The following is a 13,984-nucleotide window of genomic DNA, read 5'->3' on the forward strand; positions in this document are numbered from 1 at the left end:
TGAAATTTACTATCTTTAACAGCTTTTATGTGTACAGTACAATAATGTTAACTTTGTGCATATTGTTGTACAACAGATCAAGGACATTTTCCATCTTGTGAAACTGAAACTCCGTATCCATTGAAAAACACCTTCCCCTTTATCCCTTCCTTCAACTCCTGGCAACCACCATTCTTTCTGTTTGTAAGATTTTGATTATTTTAGATACCTCATATCAGTGGAATCATGCAGTATTTGTCTTTTTGCGATTGATTTATTTTGCTTATCATAATGTCCTCAAGGTTCATCTATGTTGTAGCATATGTCAAGATTTCTTTACTTTTAAAGGCTGAATAATATTCCACTGTATGTATGTACATTATTTTCTTTATCTTTCATCTGTTGGTGGACATCCAGGTTTCTTCTGCCTCTTGGCTATTATGAATAATGTTGCAGTTAACATGGGCATGGAAGTATCTATTTGAGGTTCTGTTTTCAGTTTTTTTGGATATATACCCAGAAGTAGGATTGCTGGATCATATATTGAAGTTTTTGAGGAACCTCCATACTGTTCTCTACAGTGAGTCTACTATTTTACATTTCTACCAACAGGGTACAAGAGTTCCATTTTCTCCACTTTCTCACAAAGACTATTATTATTATTGACAGAAATTATCCTGATGGGTATGAGGTTATATTGTGGTTTTGATATGCATTTCCCCAATGATTAATAATATTGAGTACCCTTTCACATGCTTGTTGGCCATTTGTATGTTGTTATGGACTGAATGTTTATGTCTCCCCCAGAATTCATATATTGAAGCCCTAACTGCCAATGTCATGGAACTGTGTAACTGGAAGAGTTTTGAGGTGCATGCTAGAAAAAGCTGAGATTGCCATGAAAGGACTTTTAAAGTTGATTCTGGTGAGGACTCAGAAAGAAAAAAGTAGAGATACAGAGAAAGCTTCCATCTTCTTCGAGATTATATAAATAATCATGAACAGAATGTTGGTAGAAGTATGGATGGTAAAGACCATTCTGGTGAGGTCTCAGAAATGAAGAACATGTCTTCAGATGATGCAAAAAAGATGATCCTTGTTGTAAAGTGGCAAAGAATTTGACTGAATTGTATTCATGTTCCAGTGTTTTGTGGAAAGTAGAACTTGGGAGTGATGATATTAAATATTTAGCTGAGGAGATTTTTTTAACAAATTTATTAATTTTTAAATTTTTGGCTGCTTTCGGTCTTCGTTGCTGTGCATGGGCTTTCTCTAGTTGCGGCGAGTGGGGGCTACTCTTCATTGTGGTGCACAGGCTTCTCATTGCGGTGGCTCCTCTTGTTGCAGAGCACTGGCTCTAGGGGCGCAGACTTCAGTAGTTGTGGTGTGCAGGCTCAGTAGTTGTGGCTCGCGGGGTCTGGAGTGTGGGCTTAGTTGCGCCGCGGCACATGGGATCTTCCCGGACCAGGGCTCAAACCCATATCCCCTGCATTGGCAGGTGGATTCTTAACCACTGTGCCACAAGGGAAGTCCCAGCTGAGGAGATTTCTAAGCAGAGTATTGAAGGGGTGGCTTCATTTCTCCTTACTGCTTATAGTAAAACTTGAGAAGAGAGAAATGAATTGAAGAAGGAATTATTAAGCAAAAAGGAATCAGAATTTAAACGTTTGGAAAATTCTCACCCTGCCTATATTGCAAAAAACTAGAAAGCTATTTGGAAGATAATTATGAAGGGTGTGGCTGAAGAACCATTTGATAAGGAGATTAGTATGGGTATGAACCATGAATTGTGAGAAATAAATGTCTGTTGTTTAAGCCACCCAGTGTGGTATTTTGTTATAGCATCCTAAGCTAAGATGTGTATTTCCTTTGGAGAAATGTCTATTCAAGTCTTTTGCCGATTTTTAAATTGGGTTGTTTCATTTTCTGGTTGAGTTGTAGTTCTTTATATATTCTGAATATTAATCTCTCACATACAGTTTGCATATATTTTCTCCCACTCTCTAGGTTGCCTTTTTGTTGATTGTTTCTTCTGCTGTGTAGAAGTTTTTAAGTTTGATACAGTCCCATTTGTATAGTTTGCTTTTGTTGCCTGTGATTTTCTCTTATTCAAGAAATTATTGCTAAATCCCATGTCATGAATCTTTTCCCCTGTGTTTTCTAGGAGTTTTACAGTTTCAGGTCTTACATTTAGGTCTTTCATCCATTTTGAGATAATTTTTGTATATGTATAAGGTAAGGGTCTAACTTCATTATTATGCATGTGGTATCTAGTTTCCCTAATACCATTTGTTGAAGAGCCTGTCCTTTCCCCATTGTGTAGCCTTGGTACCTTTGGAAGACCATTTGACCATATATATGAGGATTTATTTCTGGGTTCTCTATTCTGTTCCATTGAGGTCTGTCTTTATTGTCAGAACCATACTGTTTTGATTACTATAGCTTTGTAATATGTTTTGAAATCAGGAAGTAAGAGGCCTCCAGCTTTGTTTTTCTTTCTCAAGATATTTTGGTTATTCAGGGTCCTATGAGATTCCATGTGAATTTTAGGAATTTTTTCCCCTATTTTTGCAAAAAAATGGACAGTGGAAAAAAGATTGTATTGGGGAAAAAATACCATTAGGATTTTAATAGGGATTGCATGGAATCTGTAGATTGCTTTGCGTAGTATTGAACATTCTAATAATATTAAGTCTTGCAATCCATGAACACAGGATGTTTACTTATTTGTGTCTTCTTCAGTTTCATTCAGCACTGTTTTGTAGTTTTTAGTGTACAAGTCTTTTGTCTCCTTGGTTAAGTTTATTCCTAACTATTTTATTCTTTTTGACTCTATTGTATCAATAAATTGGATCATTGTCTTAATTTCCTTTTTAGATTGTTCATTGTCAGTGTATAGGGATGCAAGGCATATTTGTGTGTTGATTTTGTGCTGTAACTTTGCTGAACTCATTTATTCTTAGCCAGTTTTGGGGGGGATTCTTGAGAGTTTTGTATATGCATGATCATATCATCTGTGAACAGAGGTAATTTTATTTCTTCCTTTCCTATTTGGGTGCTTTCTGTTTCTTTCTCTTGTCTGGTTGCTCTAGCTAGGACTTCCAATACTATATTGGATAAAATGGTGAGAATGGGCATCCTTGCCTTTTTCCTAATCTTAGAAGGCAAGCTTTTAGTTGTTCACCATTGAATATGATGTTGGTTGTAGGCTTTTCATCTGTGGCCTTTATTATGTTGATGTAGTCCTTCTCTTCCTAGTTTGTTGAGTGTTTTTATGAAAGGGTGTTGAATTTTTTCAAATGCTTTTTCTGCAGCAATTGGGATGGTCATGTGGTTTTTTTGACCTTGATTCTATTAATGTGGTGTGGTACACTGATTGATTTTCCTATGTTGAACCATCCTTGCATTCCAGGAATAAACCCCCTTTGATCATGATATATAATCCTTTTAATGTGTTATTGAATTTGGTAGGCTAGTATTTTGTTACGAGTTTTTGCATCAATATTCATCAGGGGTATTGGTCAGTAGTTTTCCTGTAGTATCTTTGTCTGATGTTGTAACAGGGTAATGCTAGCCTCATGGAATGAGTTTGGCAGTGTTCCCTCCTCTTCAGTTTTCTTTTTTTTTGGAATAGTTTGAGAAAGATTGGGGGAATTCTTCAGTGAAGCCATCTCGTCCTGGGCTTTTCTTTGTCGGGAGGTTTTTGATTACTCATTCAATCTCCTTGTTAGCTCTGTTCAGATTTTTTATTTCTCCATGGCTCAGTCTTGCTAGATTGTATGTTTCTAGGGATTTATTTCTTCTAGTTTACCCAATTTGTTGGTGTTTGATTGTTCATAGTAGTCTCTTATGGTCCTTTTCACTTCTGTGGTATCAGTTGTAATGTCTCCTCTTTCACTACTGATTTTTGTTGTTTGAATCTTTTCTATTTTTCTTAGTCTAGCTGATGGTTAGTCAATTTTGTTGATCTTTTTAACAAACCAACTCTTAGTTTTGCTAATTTTTTTCTGTTTTTTAAAAAATTTTCTATTTCATATGTTTCTGCTTTAATCTTTATTATTTCCTTCCTTTTGCTAACATTGGGTTCAGTTTGTTCTTCTTTTTCTACTTCTTTGAGTTGTTAAAAAGAAAGCCATGAGTTGGGTGCTTTCCTTCAACTTTGGTGAGCTGTGTTGGCTTCTGTCTATAGTATTACAAGTTCTCTGGTGCTGTCACAAGCTGCTGAGCTTTATTTTGTTCTCAGTGCCTCTCCCCCACAAGACATTCAGAGTTTGCAGGTTCCCTGTTAGCCCTCCAAGTCAGGTGAGACAGAAACCAGTTCCTTGGACAGACCCCTGAAAAGCAGAAATGTTAGATGCACATTTCACTCTTCTCTTTCCCTCCCAAGGGGGAAGCCCCACATTGGGCTATTTCTCCCATATTGAGCTGTGTTGGCTTGGGGGAGGGGCTCACTTAGATGAAATAAAATGACTTTTCTTACCCATTTCCTTGCAGTTGAACTTGCTTGGAGTACTGCAACTTCTTAACTGTTTTCTGGTTTTCTCTAATAGGCATTTGGGGTCATATATTGTTGTTGTTAAGTTAGTGTTTCTGTGGGAGAGCAAAATCTGGGGCTTTCTTTTCCACCATCTTGCTGACCCTGATGTCCAGAGTATTTTTGGGTAGTGGCAGTGGGGGTGTGCAGGGGTTATGAAGTAGGAATGATTGACTGAATCATTGCCCACTAAGTTAAACTTAATCTCCAGGCCTCCTTCCCTCTTGGAAGTGTAGGCTGATATCATGTGGCTCAAAGCTCCAACCTTCTAATCACATCATTAGTCTTTCTGACCTGGTCAGTGCCCACCTGAGTCATCTCCTTTGTATTATCTAGGGGTCCATTGTGAGTCACCTCATTAACATAAACTCTCAGATGTAGGGGAGGGTTTAGAAGTTGCCTCCCATGCACTGGGGACAAAGGCCAGCCAAATTCTTTATTACACATGTATATTGAAATCTAGTCAGGCAGTATAAAATTTAAAAGGTACAAAGATGTACAGGGAAATACAAATCTTCCACCCATCCTTGTTCCTCAACCACCCAGTTTTTCTCCTGGAGGGCTGATACTTAAATCTTTTTTTGCCTAAATAACAGTTAACTCTCTTTAAAAAATAATAAATTCCACCACCACCACCACCACCACCACCACCACCACCACTACCACCACCACCACCACCACCACCACCACCACCCTGCCTCCCCCACCCTGGTCCCTTTGGCTATTGCCATATTTTGAGGATTTGAAGGACTGTATTGTTCTCCAAACAGTAATGAATATAATATTATTCCTTTACATTATACCTTGAAATGAATTTGTTACTGAAACGCTTAGGTACTGGGATAGAAAAGTGAAATTAGTCTTTTGAGGTTTTTTTTTTTCTGGATTAAGAATAATATATTCACTGTAGAAATTTTTTTTAAAATAGTGACACATAAAATAACAAAAGTCTTATGATTTAATGTTTTATTTCTTATCTTTTTTCTGCTTGTGTGAATAGTGGGAGGGTGCATATTTAAGCACACTTTATGTTAAAAAAAACACAGTTGAGAATAGAATCTAAGGTTTTGTATCATTTTTCCCCAGATTACACTGCTGAGATCATTTTCCTTTCCAGATGCATTAAATAATCTTTAGTAGCATGGTTTTACCGTTTCCTTGTTTTTGCATGTTAAGATTATTTCTGGTTTTGTGCATAAATTAGCAAATCTATTAGATAATTTTACTTTGTTTTTTTCTTGATTGATTTTAGAAGACTTAAAAGTTAACTTAATTGTTTGGTATTTATCATCTTACCTTCTTATATTGCTCATGATAATAGCCAGAGCTATTCTTTCAAGGTAGGTAGCTTTCTTTTTTACTGACTTCTAGTAGGGCTAGAGCTTATAAAATCAGGACCTTTTGTTCATTAGGCTTTCCCTATTAAATATCAGTAAACTGTTTTATGATTTTTTTAATGTTCTTTAAACAATACTTTAATGCCCCTTCAGTTCTTGTGAAAAATGCATAGGTTATATTTCACATATGTATATGATTATATTAAGTTGTTTGGTATACATTTGTATCTGTTTTTAATCTTTTTCCCTCACAGGTGAGCCATTGTCTTCCTCTTCCTTTTCACTTCTTTTCCATTATTTCAATTGAACACTTAGCGGGGGCATTGTGCAGGTGATGCAAGGATAAATTCTCAAGGGAATTTAAGAATAGTGGGGAGTGATAGATGTATAAGTCTGATAGTGTACACAAATAGATTTTAAGATTTTATTGACGGTTCCAAAATAAAATCTAGATATTTTGGCTGTTTCCCCTCCTGCTAGGGTCCTGTATTGATAGGAAGTTCTCAAGGTGGTGTCAACATTGAAGATGTTGCTGCTGAGACTCCTGAGGCCATAGTTAAAGAACCTATTGATATTGTAGAAGGCATCAAAAAGGAACAAGCTGTTCGGGTATGTTGTACTCCGAAACATTTCTAGCTTTTGATTGGATAATTACAACCCTTAAAGAGAATTAACTGTGTAAGTGAAGTGATTGACAAAACTTCTTAAAAAATTTTTTTGAGTGTCAAGGCATGTTAATATGTAGTTTGAAATTGCAACTTTTTAGAAGTATCTAAAGCGTTTTTCTTCATATCCTTCATAAATATTTTACTATGTATCTTTAAAAGATAAGGATTCTTTTAAAATAGCCACTATACCATTCCATCACTAGTAAAACTAACAATAACTTCTTAATATCATCACTTACCCAGTCATTCAAATTCCCTAATTGTCTCAATTTTTTTTTCTTTTACAGTTTGAGTTGGGATCCACTAAGTTTTTTCATTGTGGTTGGTTAATAGGTCTCATAGGTCTTCTTCTAGTTTATAGGTTTCCTTTCCCTCACTTTCTTCATCCATTTTCTTTCATTTTGTTGAAGAACCTGGGTTAATTATACTTTATTGTTTTTCACAGTCTGGATTTTACATCCCCATGGTGGCATTTAACATGTCCTATCCCCCCTTTATTTCCTGTAAGTTGTATGGAATGGTAGGGACACTGTCTCATATATCCCTACGATAGATCAGTGATTTTATTTTTGGGGGGTTTTATGGACGCTTTTAAGAATCTGTTTAAAGCTGTGGACTTTCTCTCAGTGTATGTACATACTCGGTAAATTTTGCCTACAGTTTCAATAGTTTTCTGTACCATCCTTCTTGTGTGCCTCTTCCTCCCATTCGATTCCCACCCCACCCAAAAAAAGCCCCCCAGAAGAAAAACTTAACCATGAAGTTTAGTATTATGGCCTGTGAGAGTTGCTTGTTAATGTTTGTAATACTGCTATTAAATTGTTTAGCTTATATATAAAAAATGAGTGACCCATCTTAAAAAGAAGTTTGAATATTAAAGTTTGAATGAAATTAACATCTCTTATTAGGAAACTGTCAAGAGAAGCTTATGGTATCGAAGTACAGTAGAGCAGGAACTTTGACTGATACAAAGATTTCCCTGCTAAAGCATGAAGAAAGTCATTTAGGCAAGTGAATGGTATAAATGTTTAAAGGGGACAGAGATTTGATTCATTAGGTAGTTATGTGAGAGTGATGACTGGAGACTTAAATTTAAATGAGAAAGAAAACACTTGATTTACAAGAATACTTGAAGGAATAATCTACTAAGATTGTACCTTTTTGAGTGATGGATGAACAGAAATAGTTCCCAGCACAGTGCTAGACAAACTAATTTCATACTGGGCTGATCAGAATTCTTTTGTAATTCTCAGGTGTTTACATTTAAAACAGTAGATTGTAACCTAGTGAAAATCTTTCTAAATGAAATGGTACTTTATTTCTCATCATTCTTTGTTTTGAAATGTTTTAACCCAAAATTACATTTCTTAGTTTGATCATCCACTTTATTTTCATTTGATTATTTGCATTTGTCTTCTTGCAAGAATCACATTCACTTTCAAAGAATTTAATATTTTCTGTTATTGAAAGTCAGATGTATTGTAGCCTTAGATAGCAATTGGAAGAGAGGAAAAAGCTACTCCATAGGTTTCCTGATCAGCTGCAACAGTTAGGATAAAAAAAGAGACATGTGGCTTCTATACCAGTGGTTCAGAATTGCTTATACAACTTTAAAATATTATGGAGTTTTGGTCCACTATAGAACTTGTGAACCACAACTTCTGGGTTGAGACCTTGGTGTATGCATTTTTAAAAAAGCTCTTCCGGGCTGCCCTGAAGAGCACAGTGGATAAGAATCTGCCTGCCAATGCAGGGGATACAGTTTCGATCCCTGGCCCGGGAAGATCCCACATGCCGCAGAACAACTAAGCCCATGCGCCACAACTACTGAAGCCCGTGTGCCTAGAGCCCGTGCTCCGCAACAAGAGAAGCCACCGCAATGAGAAGCCCGTGCACCGCAATGAAGAGTAGCCCCTGCTCGCCACAACTAGAGAAAGCCCATGTGCAGCAACGGAGACCCAACACAGCCAAAAATAAATAAATAAAAATTGAAAGAAAAAAAAGCTCTTCAGGTATATTTAGGGAGGAATCTCTGCTCAAGACTGTAAACTTTTCTACTAGATTAGAAGCTTAAGTACCTGTATATCTTTTGAATCTAGCATATATTAGGTGTTCAGTAGATTTTTGAATGAATGGGATAATACTTGTTTGACTGGATGTGTCTTCATTGCTTGGTAGACACTCTTCATAAATTACCTAAAAGGTAAAATAGGGTGAATTAATATTTTGGCCATTGGACCATTTGGATTATCAGTCTGCCTTTTATATGTAGTTTTAATAAAATATAAGTCTCTATTTTCAGTTTAGGTTGGCCATAAGGCTTAGTGGTAGTATGGAGGCTATGGAATAACACAGGAGGAACAGGAATTGAGGCGGATGACAAGTCATTTGACCTCTCTGAATCTTTTTTTTTTTTTTTTTGCGGTACGTGGGCCTCTCACTGTTGTGGCCTCTCCCGCTGCGGAGCACAGGCTCTGGACGCGCAGGCTCAGCGGCCATGGCTCACGGGCCCAGCCGCTCTGCTGCATGTGGGATCTTCCCGGACCGGGGCACGAACCCGTGTCCCCTGCATCGGCAGGCAGACTCTCAGCCACTGCGCCACCAGGGAAGCCCTGAATCTCTTTCTTTGTAAAATGGGCATACTACCTGCTTTGTGAGGATTTTGAATAAAAACTTTTGTTTAGCCATTTAGTGATAGTAGATGCTATTTTAGTGATTAATGTTTAACCATAAATGAGTCATGTTTATTATTTAAATGATAAACTACAAGGTTTTTTATTTGTAATAATTTAATGTTGATTGGATGTATACAGCATTCCTATAATAAAGAGACAAATTAATTTCAGCTTGCACAGAAGATGGGATTTCCAGCCAATATTGTGGATTCTGCAGCAGAAAACATGATTAAGCTTTACAACCTTTTTCTGAAATATGATGCAACCATGGTAGAAATAAATCCAATGGTAGAGGATTCAGATGGAGCTGGTAAAGTATCTTTTATCAAACATTGATTGTCTGTTTATCCACTTATCATATTCTTCACTGAGGAAGTTGAACTCATAAGGAAGTGAACTCATTTCTATGTAGAAGCTTATTTTATAATGAAAAGAGTGAATGTGAACAAATATTAAAGAGACCCTTTAAAACAAACACCTTAAATATATATTTATGTACACACAGAGGGGTTAAAGCTGCACTGTATGGTAGCTACCAGTCACATGTGGCAGTTAAAATTAATTGAAATAATATAAGATTAAAATATTTCTCAGTTGCACTAGTTACATTTCAAGTGCTCTGTAGCCCCATGTATTGGACAGCTCTGTATTGGACAGCACGCATAAAGAACAATTTCATCATTGCAGAAATTTCTGTTGGGCAGTGATGGATTAGAGTATCCACTACAGTAGTGAATAAATAGTTGTAGTTTTGGGGAATTAGCCATTTTAGTCTCCCCAGGTTTCAAACTTTAGAGACACCATGATTGTTATTGTACAAAGTGTGTATTCTGATGCTAGAGTCATTTAATATTAGGGAAGTAAGATTAGCTTGTCACTTTGACAGCTTTTCTTTTACGTATGTTTAAAAGGTAAATCAGGTTTTGAATTATCATGCCTTCCATGTATAGTTTTTCTAAAACTATAAGTTGCTTTATTGTAGCCTAAATTTTTCTTGATATTTTACATTAATTGCTTCTGTTGCTATAATTTGTTTGATTTTGTTTCAAGTCTCTTTGGACATTTCTAATCTTCTTAAGCATTTGTAGATCTCTTTCACTTTTATACTTCTAATTAGTTATATTCATTATTATAGAAGTCAATTTTTAGCTGGTCATTTATATGGTTGTATAAAGAAAAATGAGTAAATTTTCTTGTGATTGTAGAGATAGTTTATAAAACTAAAAATAATTAAATTTTTTTAAAGAGTGAGGGCTGATGCACATTTTAAAAATGAAATGTCCAGTGAAGGAGAATTATCTGTATGAAACCGATATTTTTTTTTAAGGGAGGCAGTTCTTACCTATTTATTCTTTTAGATTGGCATTACTTAATCCTTTGTGGGTCAAGGACAAATTTTAAGAAATGCAGTGAAAATTGCATGAAAGCGAGTAACCCTCACCAAGGAGTCTGCACCAGTGTTCCCATGTGTGCATGTGCATATGCACTGTTTTTCATGCAGTTTAGGGGTTCTCAAACTCCTTGAAGCCTTTGGTCCTGCATTTGGTACTTGGATGTCCAATTACTAACTCCTATTGCTAGGCAACCTTTAGAATCCTTTTGTCAGGTTTCAAAACCGATCATTCTGGAATTTTTTTTTTTTTTTGCTGTACGCGGGCCTCTCACTGTTGTGGCCTCTCCCCCTGCGGAGCACAGGCTCCGGACGCGCAGGCTCAGCGGCCATGGCTCACGGGCCCAGCCTCTCCGCAGCATGTGGGATCTTCCCAGACCGGGGCATGAACCCGTGTCCCCTGCATCAGCAGGTGGACTCTCAACCACTGCGCCACCAGGGAAGCCCCATACTGGAATTTTATTGGAATTGTATTCATCCTATAAATTGTTGGGGAAAAATTAACATCTTCCTAGTAATCAGTTTTTCCAACTAGAAATACCTATTTTTCCATTTATGTAAGTCTTGATTTATACTTTTTTAAGTAAGACTTATTTTCTTTGGGTAGGTATTATATTTCTTTTTAGATTTATTTGTAGAAGTATTTTTTTGTTGCTATTTTGATTGGAATCTTTTCTGCCATTGTATTTTCTTACTGTTTATTGCAGTATACAGAGACTGTTGATTTTGTTCTTCATTTGAAGATTTTAATTCTATTGTTGTATTTGTTTTCTAAGTATTCTAAGTATACTTTGGTTTCCTATAGTAGGAAATAGTAGGTTTCCTCTATTTAACGAAAACATAGCAAATACCATATGCTAGGCACTATTGTAAGAACTTTTCAGATATGGACCCCTATAGTTCATTAAATGTTTATAGCAGTTCTGTGAGGTGGATACTATTACTATCCTTATTTTATAGGTTAGGAAACTGAGTTACCAAGAGGTTAAGTGACTTGCCCAGGGACACATGGCTAGTGGTAGAACTGGGCGGTGAATCTAAACAGTCAGCTGCAGAATTTGTGCTCTTACATATGACACAGTTGTATGACAGGGATATTTTGGGTAGAGAGTAGTATATCAGCAGAGATTAGCAATAAGGTATATCTTTTAGGTTAGGAAGCTGTAGCAGTAGTCCAAGCAGGAGGTAACAAAGGCAGTGGGAATGGAAAGGAGAAGGCTTTATTTTACAGATGAGTTCAAGCTCAGGCTCTGTTAGCAGATCTACATTTCTCACAGTACTTTCTTTATATATTTTGAATGGAGGCTTTAGACCAATGCAGACTATGTAGTTATAAACATATGCAGATTGATACGTTTTATTTATAAGGTTCATATTGAGTTTCAAAAGTAATATTTTTAAAAATAGAAAATATAGATATTTGTCTCCTTTTGGTACCAAGTTACCATATGACAAGATAGAATATACATTTGGGAAAATTATCATAGTATTCCTTAAAATAGTAGTTTAAGGATATTTTGAATGACTAAATTTGGAGTTATTTCCTTTGTGCACAGTTTTTTTGGAACATATATGCTGCATAGAATGAAGTATACCTCTTAATTTGTACCGGTTTACTTGTTTGAATAATTGTAAGAGGAAAGCATATAGACTCTAGACTTATTTTCCTAGTAATGCTCTGAAAACATAGGGTAATATAATATATATATATATGTATATATTTGAATACAATTGCTTAAATAGCTAATCATACCATTGCCATCATTGGGGTTTCTGAGAGATCTTCCAGTGATTACTGATCTTCCCTGACAGAGTTCTAACTAAAATGGATCCGACAACTAAATTACACCATTAGACAGACTTAATAAATCTATTCAAATATGAGGCTTTAACAGGGCAGGCCTTTCAGGGATAGACTGTGCCTTGGGAATAGCAGTTGGAAATGGTTGCTCGCTGTGGGAAGCTTACTCCCAAGAGGAAGAAGGATTGAGCAGAATTATGCATGCCTAGTTTTATAATATCTAGATTAACTAGACAGATAATTTGTGTCCTTTCCTCTGGGAAGAATTAAGTAGAGACAGTGAGAGACAGATCTTATACTAAGTGAATGTGAAAGGAAGCATCAGGAGTGGGGAAGATTTGATCCCGCCGCCTCCCCCCCAAACATTCCTTAGTATTTTCTTTACCCACTGAGCTCAACCATCAAGCCTGTGATCTATCAGGGTGGATGTGGAGCTCTTGAGGGAGGAGAGGTTAGCTGTCTGTTTGGGTAATCTTGTTCTGACTTTGAGGCTGCCTTTCCAATCCCAGCCATTGTTCCTCTGGCTATTATATGGGAGCATCTATAGGTAGTTTGGATTTTTACCCCCAGAAATTTCTAAAATGGGTCAAAATAGTACACCAGTATCAGCTTTAAGAAAGTGTTATGCTCAATTCTGAAAATTTATTCTTTTCTGTTTCTGACACCACATTATGTTCAGTCAGGTTGTCTATCGGAATTTCAAAAGTTCATCAGTGAGATTAGATTATGGCATTAAAATACTCTGAAATACTCTAATAGTAGATTACATAAAGACACAGCTGGATTTAAAGTCCAAATGTGATAAAAGTCCAGAGGACCTAGAGAACTGAAGTCCCAAGTCACATTCTCTTATCTGAGTTAGAAGTTCAAAGAAATTAATGTTCTTTCTAATTTTGTAAATATTTTGATTGAATGAGAGGTTATGAATTCTAGATAGTTTTAAAATTCTTTTAGCCATGGCAGTTTGGACTGTCTGTCACAGGAATGGGTAGAGTTTCTTTGTGATTTCAGAAGTTATATTATTTGAATTTCAGATCTCTTATGTGCCTGAATTCTAAAAGTGTACAAAAGGTTAATAATACATATAAGTTTATCACAGCTTTGACCCTCAATTACCAAATTTGGGGAAACCCCTCCCCCCAAACTCAAGCCATTCCCACTGCCAGGACCGTGATCCCACTGCCAGGCACAATAATATTCTCAGAACCATGTACTTCGTTTTATCAAAGATCATGGCAGAAACTCAGTGAAAGCTGAATGAAAGAGAATGGACTGATATTAGTCTCCCCAGGATGCCAGTTGTCTTGATTATCTTACCTATGGACCTGAAATCAGTTGAGAGAAATCTCCAAGTAAGGAATTAATTTTGGCCTGGTGCATTTGTGACTTCTGGGGGGAAGAAACCCAAAATGTACATTTCTTAAAAGTTTTTCCTCTTTTGAACACTAGGAATTGAGTATGGGCTCTGTTTACTGATATTACACATACCCTTGCTGTTAGCAGAATTGTCAGTGGCTGGTTCTACTGACTGTTGCAGGGCTCAGGTCTAGGAAATACGCTTCCTAGGTATTTCACCCCAAGTATGTTTTTATTGGAGAAT

At 36.5% G+C, this 13,984-nt stretch overlaps 1 protein-coding gene across 3 annotated transcripts in view; it reads left to right on the forward strand.

Moving 5' to 3' along the window:
• The window catches only part of SUCLA2 (succinate-CoA ligase ADP-forming subunit beta), a 49,029-nt gene that overhangs the window by 21,887 nt on the left and 13,158 nt on the right, over positions 1-13,984 (forward strand). For 2 of the 3 annotated variants that reach the window (XR_009536774.1, XM_060129173.1), the window contains exons 5-6: positions 6,331-6,459; positions 9,365-9,503. Coding sequence is in view for 1 of the 3 variants with exons in the window: in XM_060129173.1 (XP_059985156.1) it covers positions 6,331-6,459; positions 9,365-9,503 (268 nt within the window). In the remaining 2 variants the exon portion in view is untranslated. The remainder of the gene's footprint in view (positions 1-6,330; positions 6,460-9,364; positions 9,504-13,984) is intronic. The other variant, XR_009536775.1, reaches the window with a different exon arrangement.

The sequence above is a fragment of the Lagenorhynchus albirostris genome, chromosome 18 (assembly GCF_949774975.1).
Source record: "Lagenorhynchus albirostris chromosome 18, mLagAlb1.1, whole genome shotgun sequence".
NCBI classification, from domain to species: domain Eukaryota; kingdom Metazoa; phylum Chordata; class Mammalia; order Artiodactyla; family Delphinidae; genus Lagenorhynchus; species Lagenorhynchus albirostris.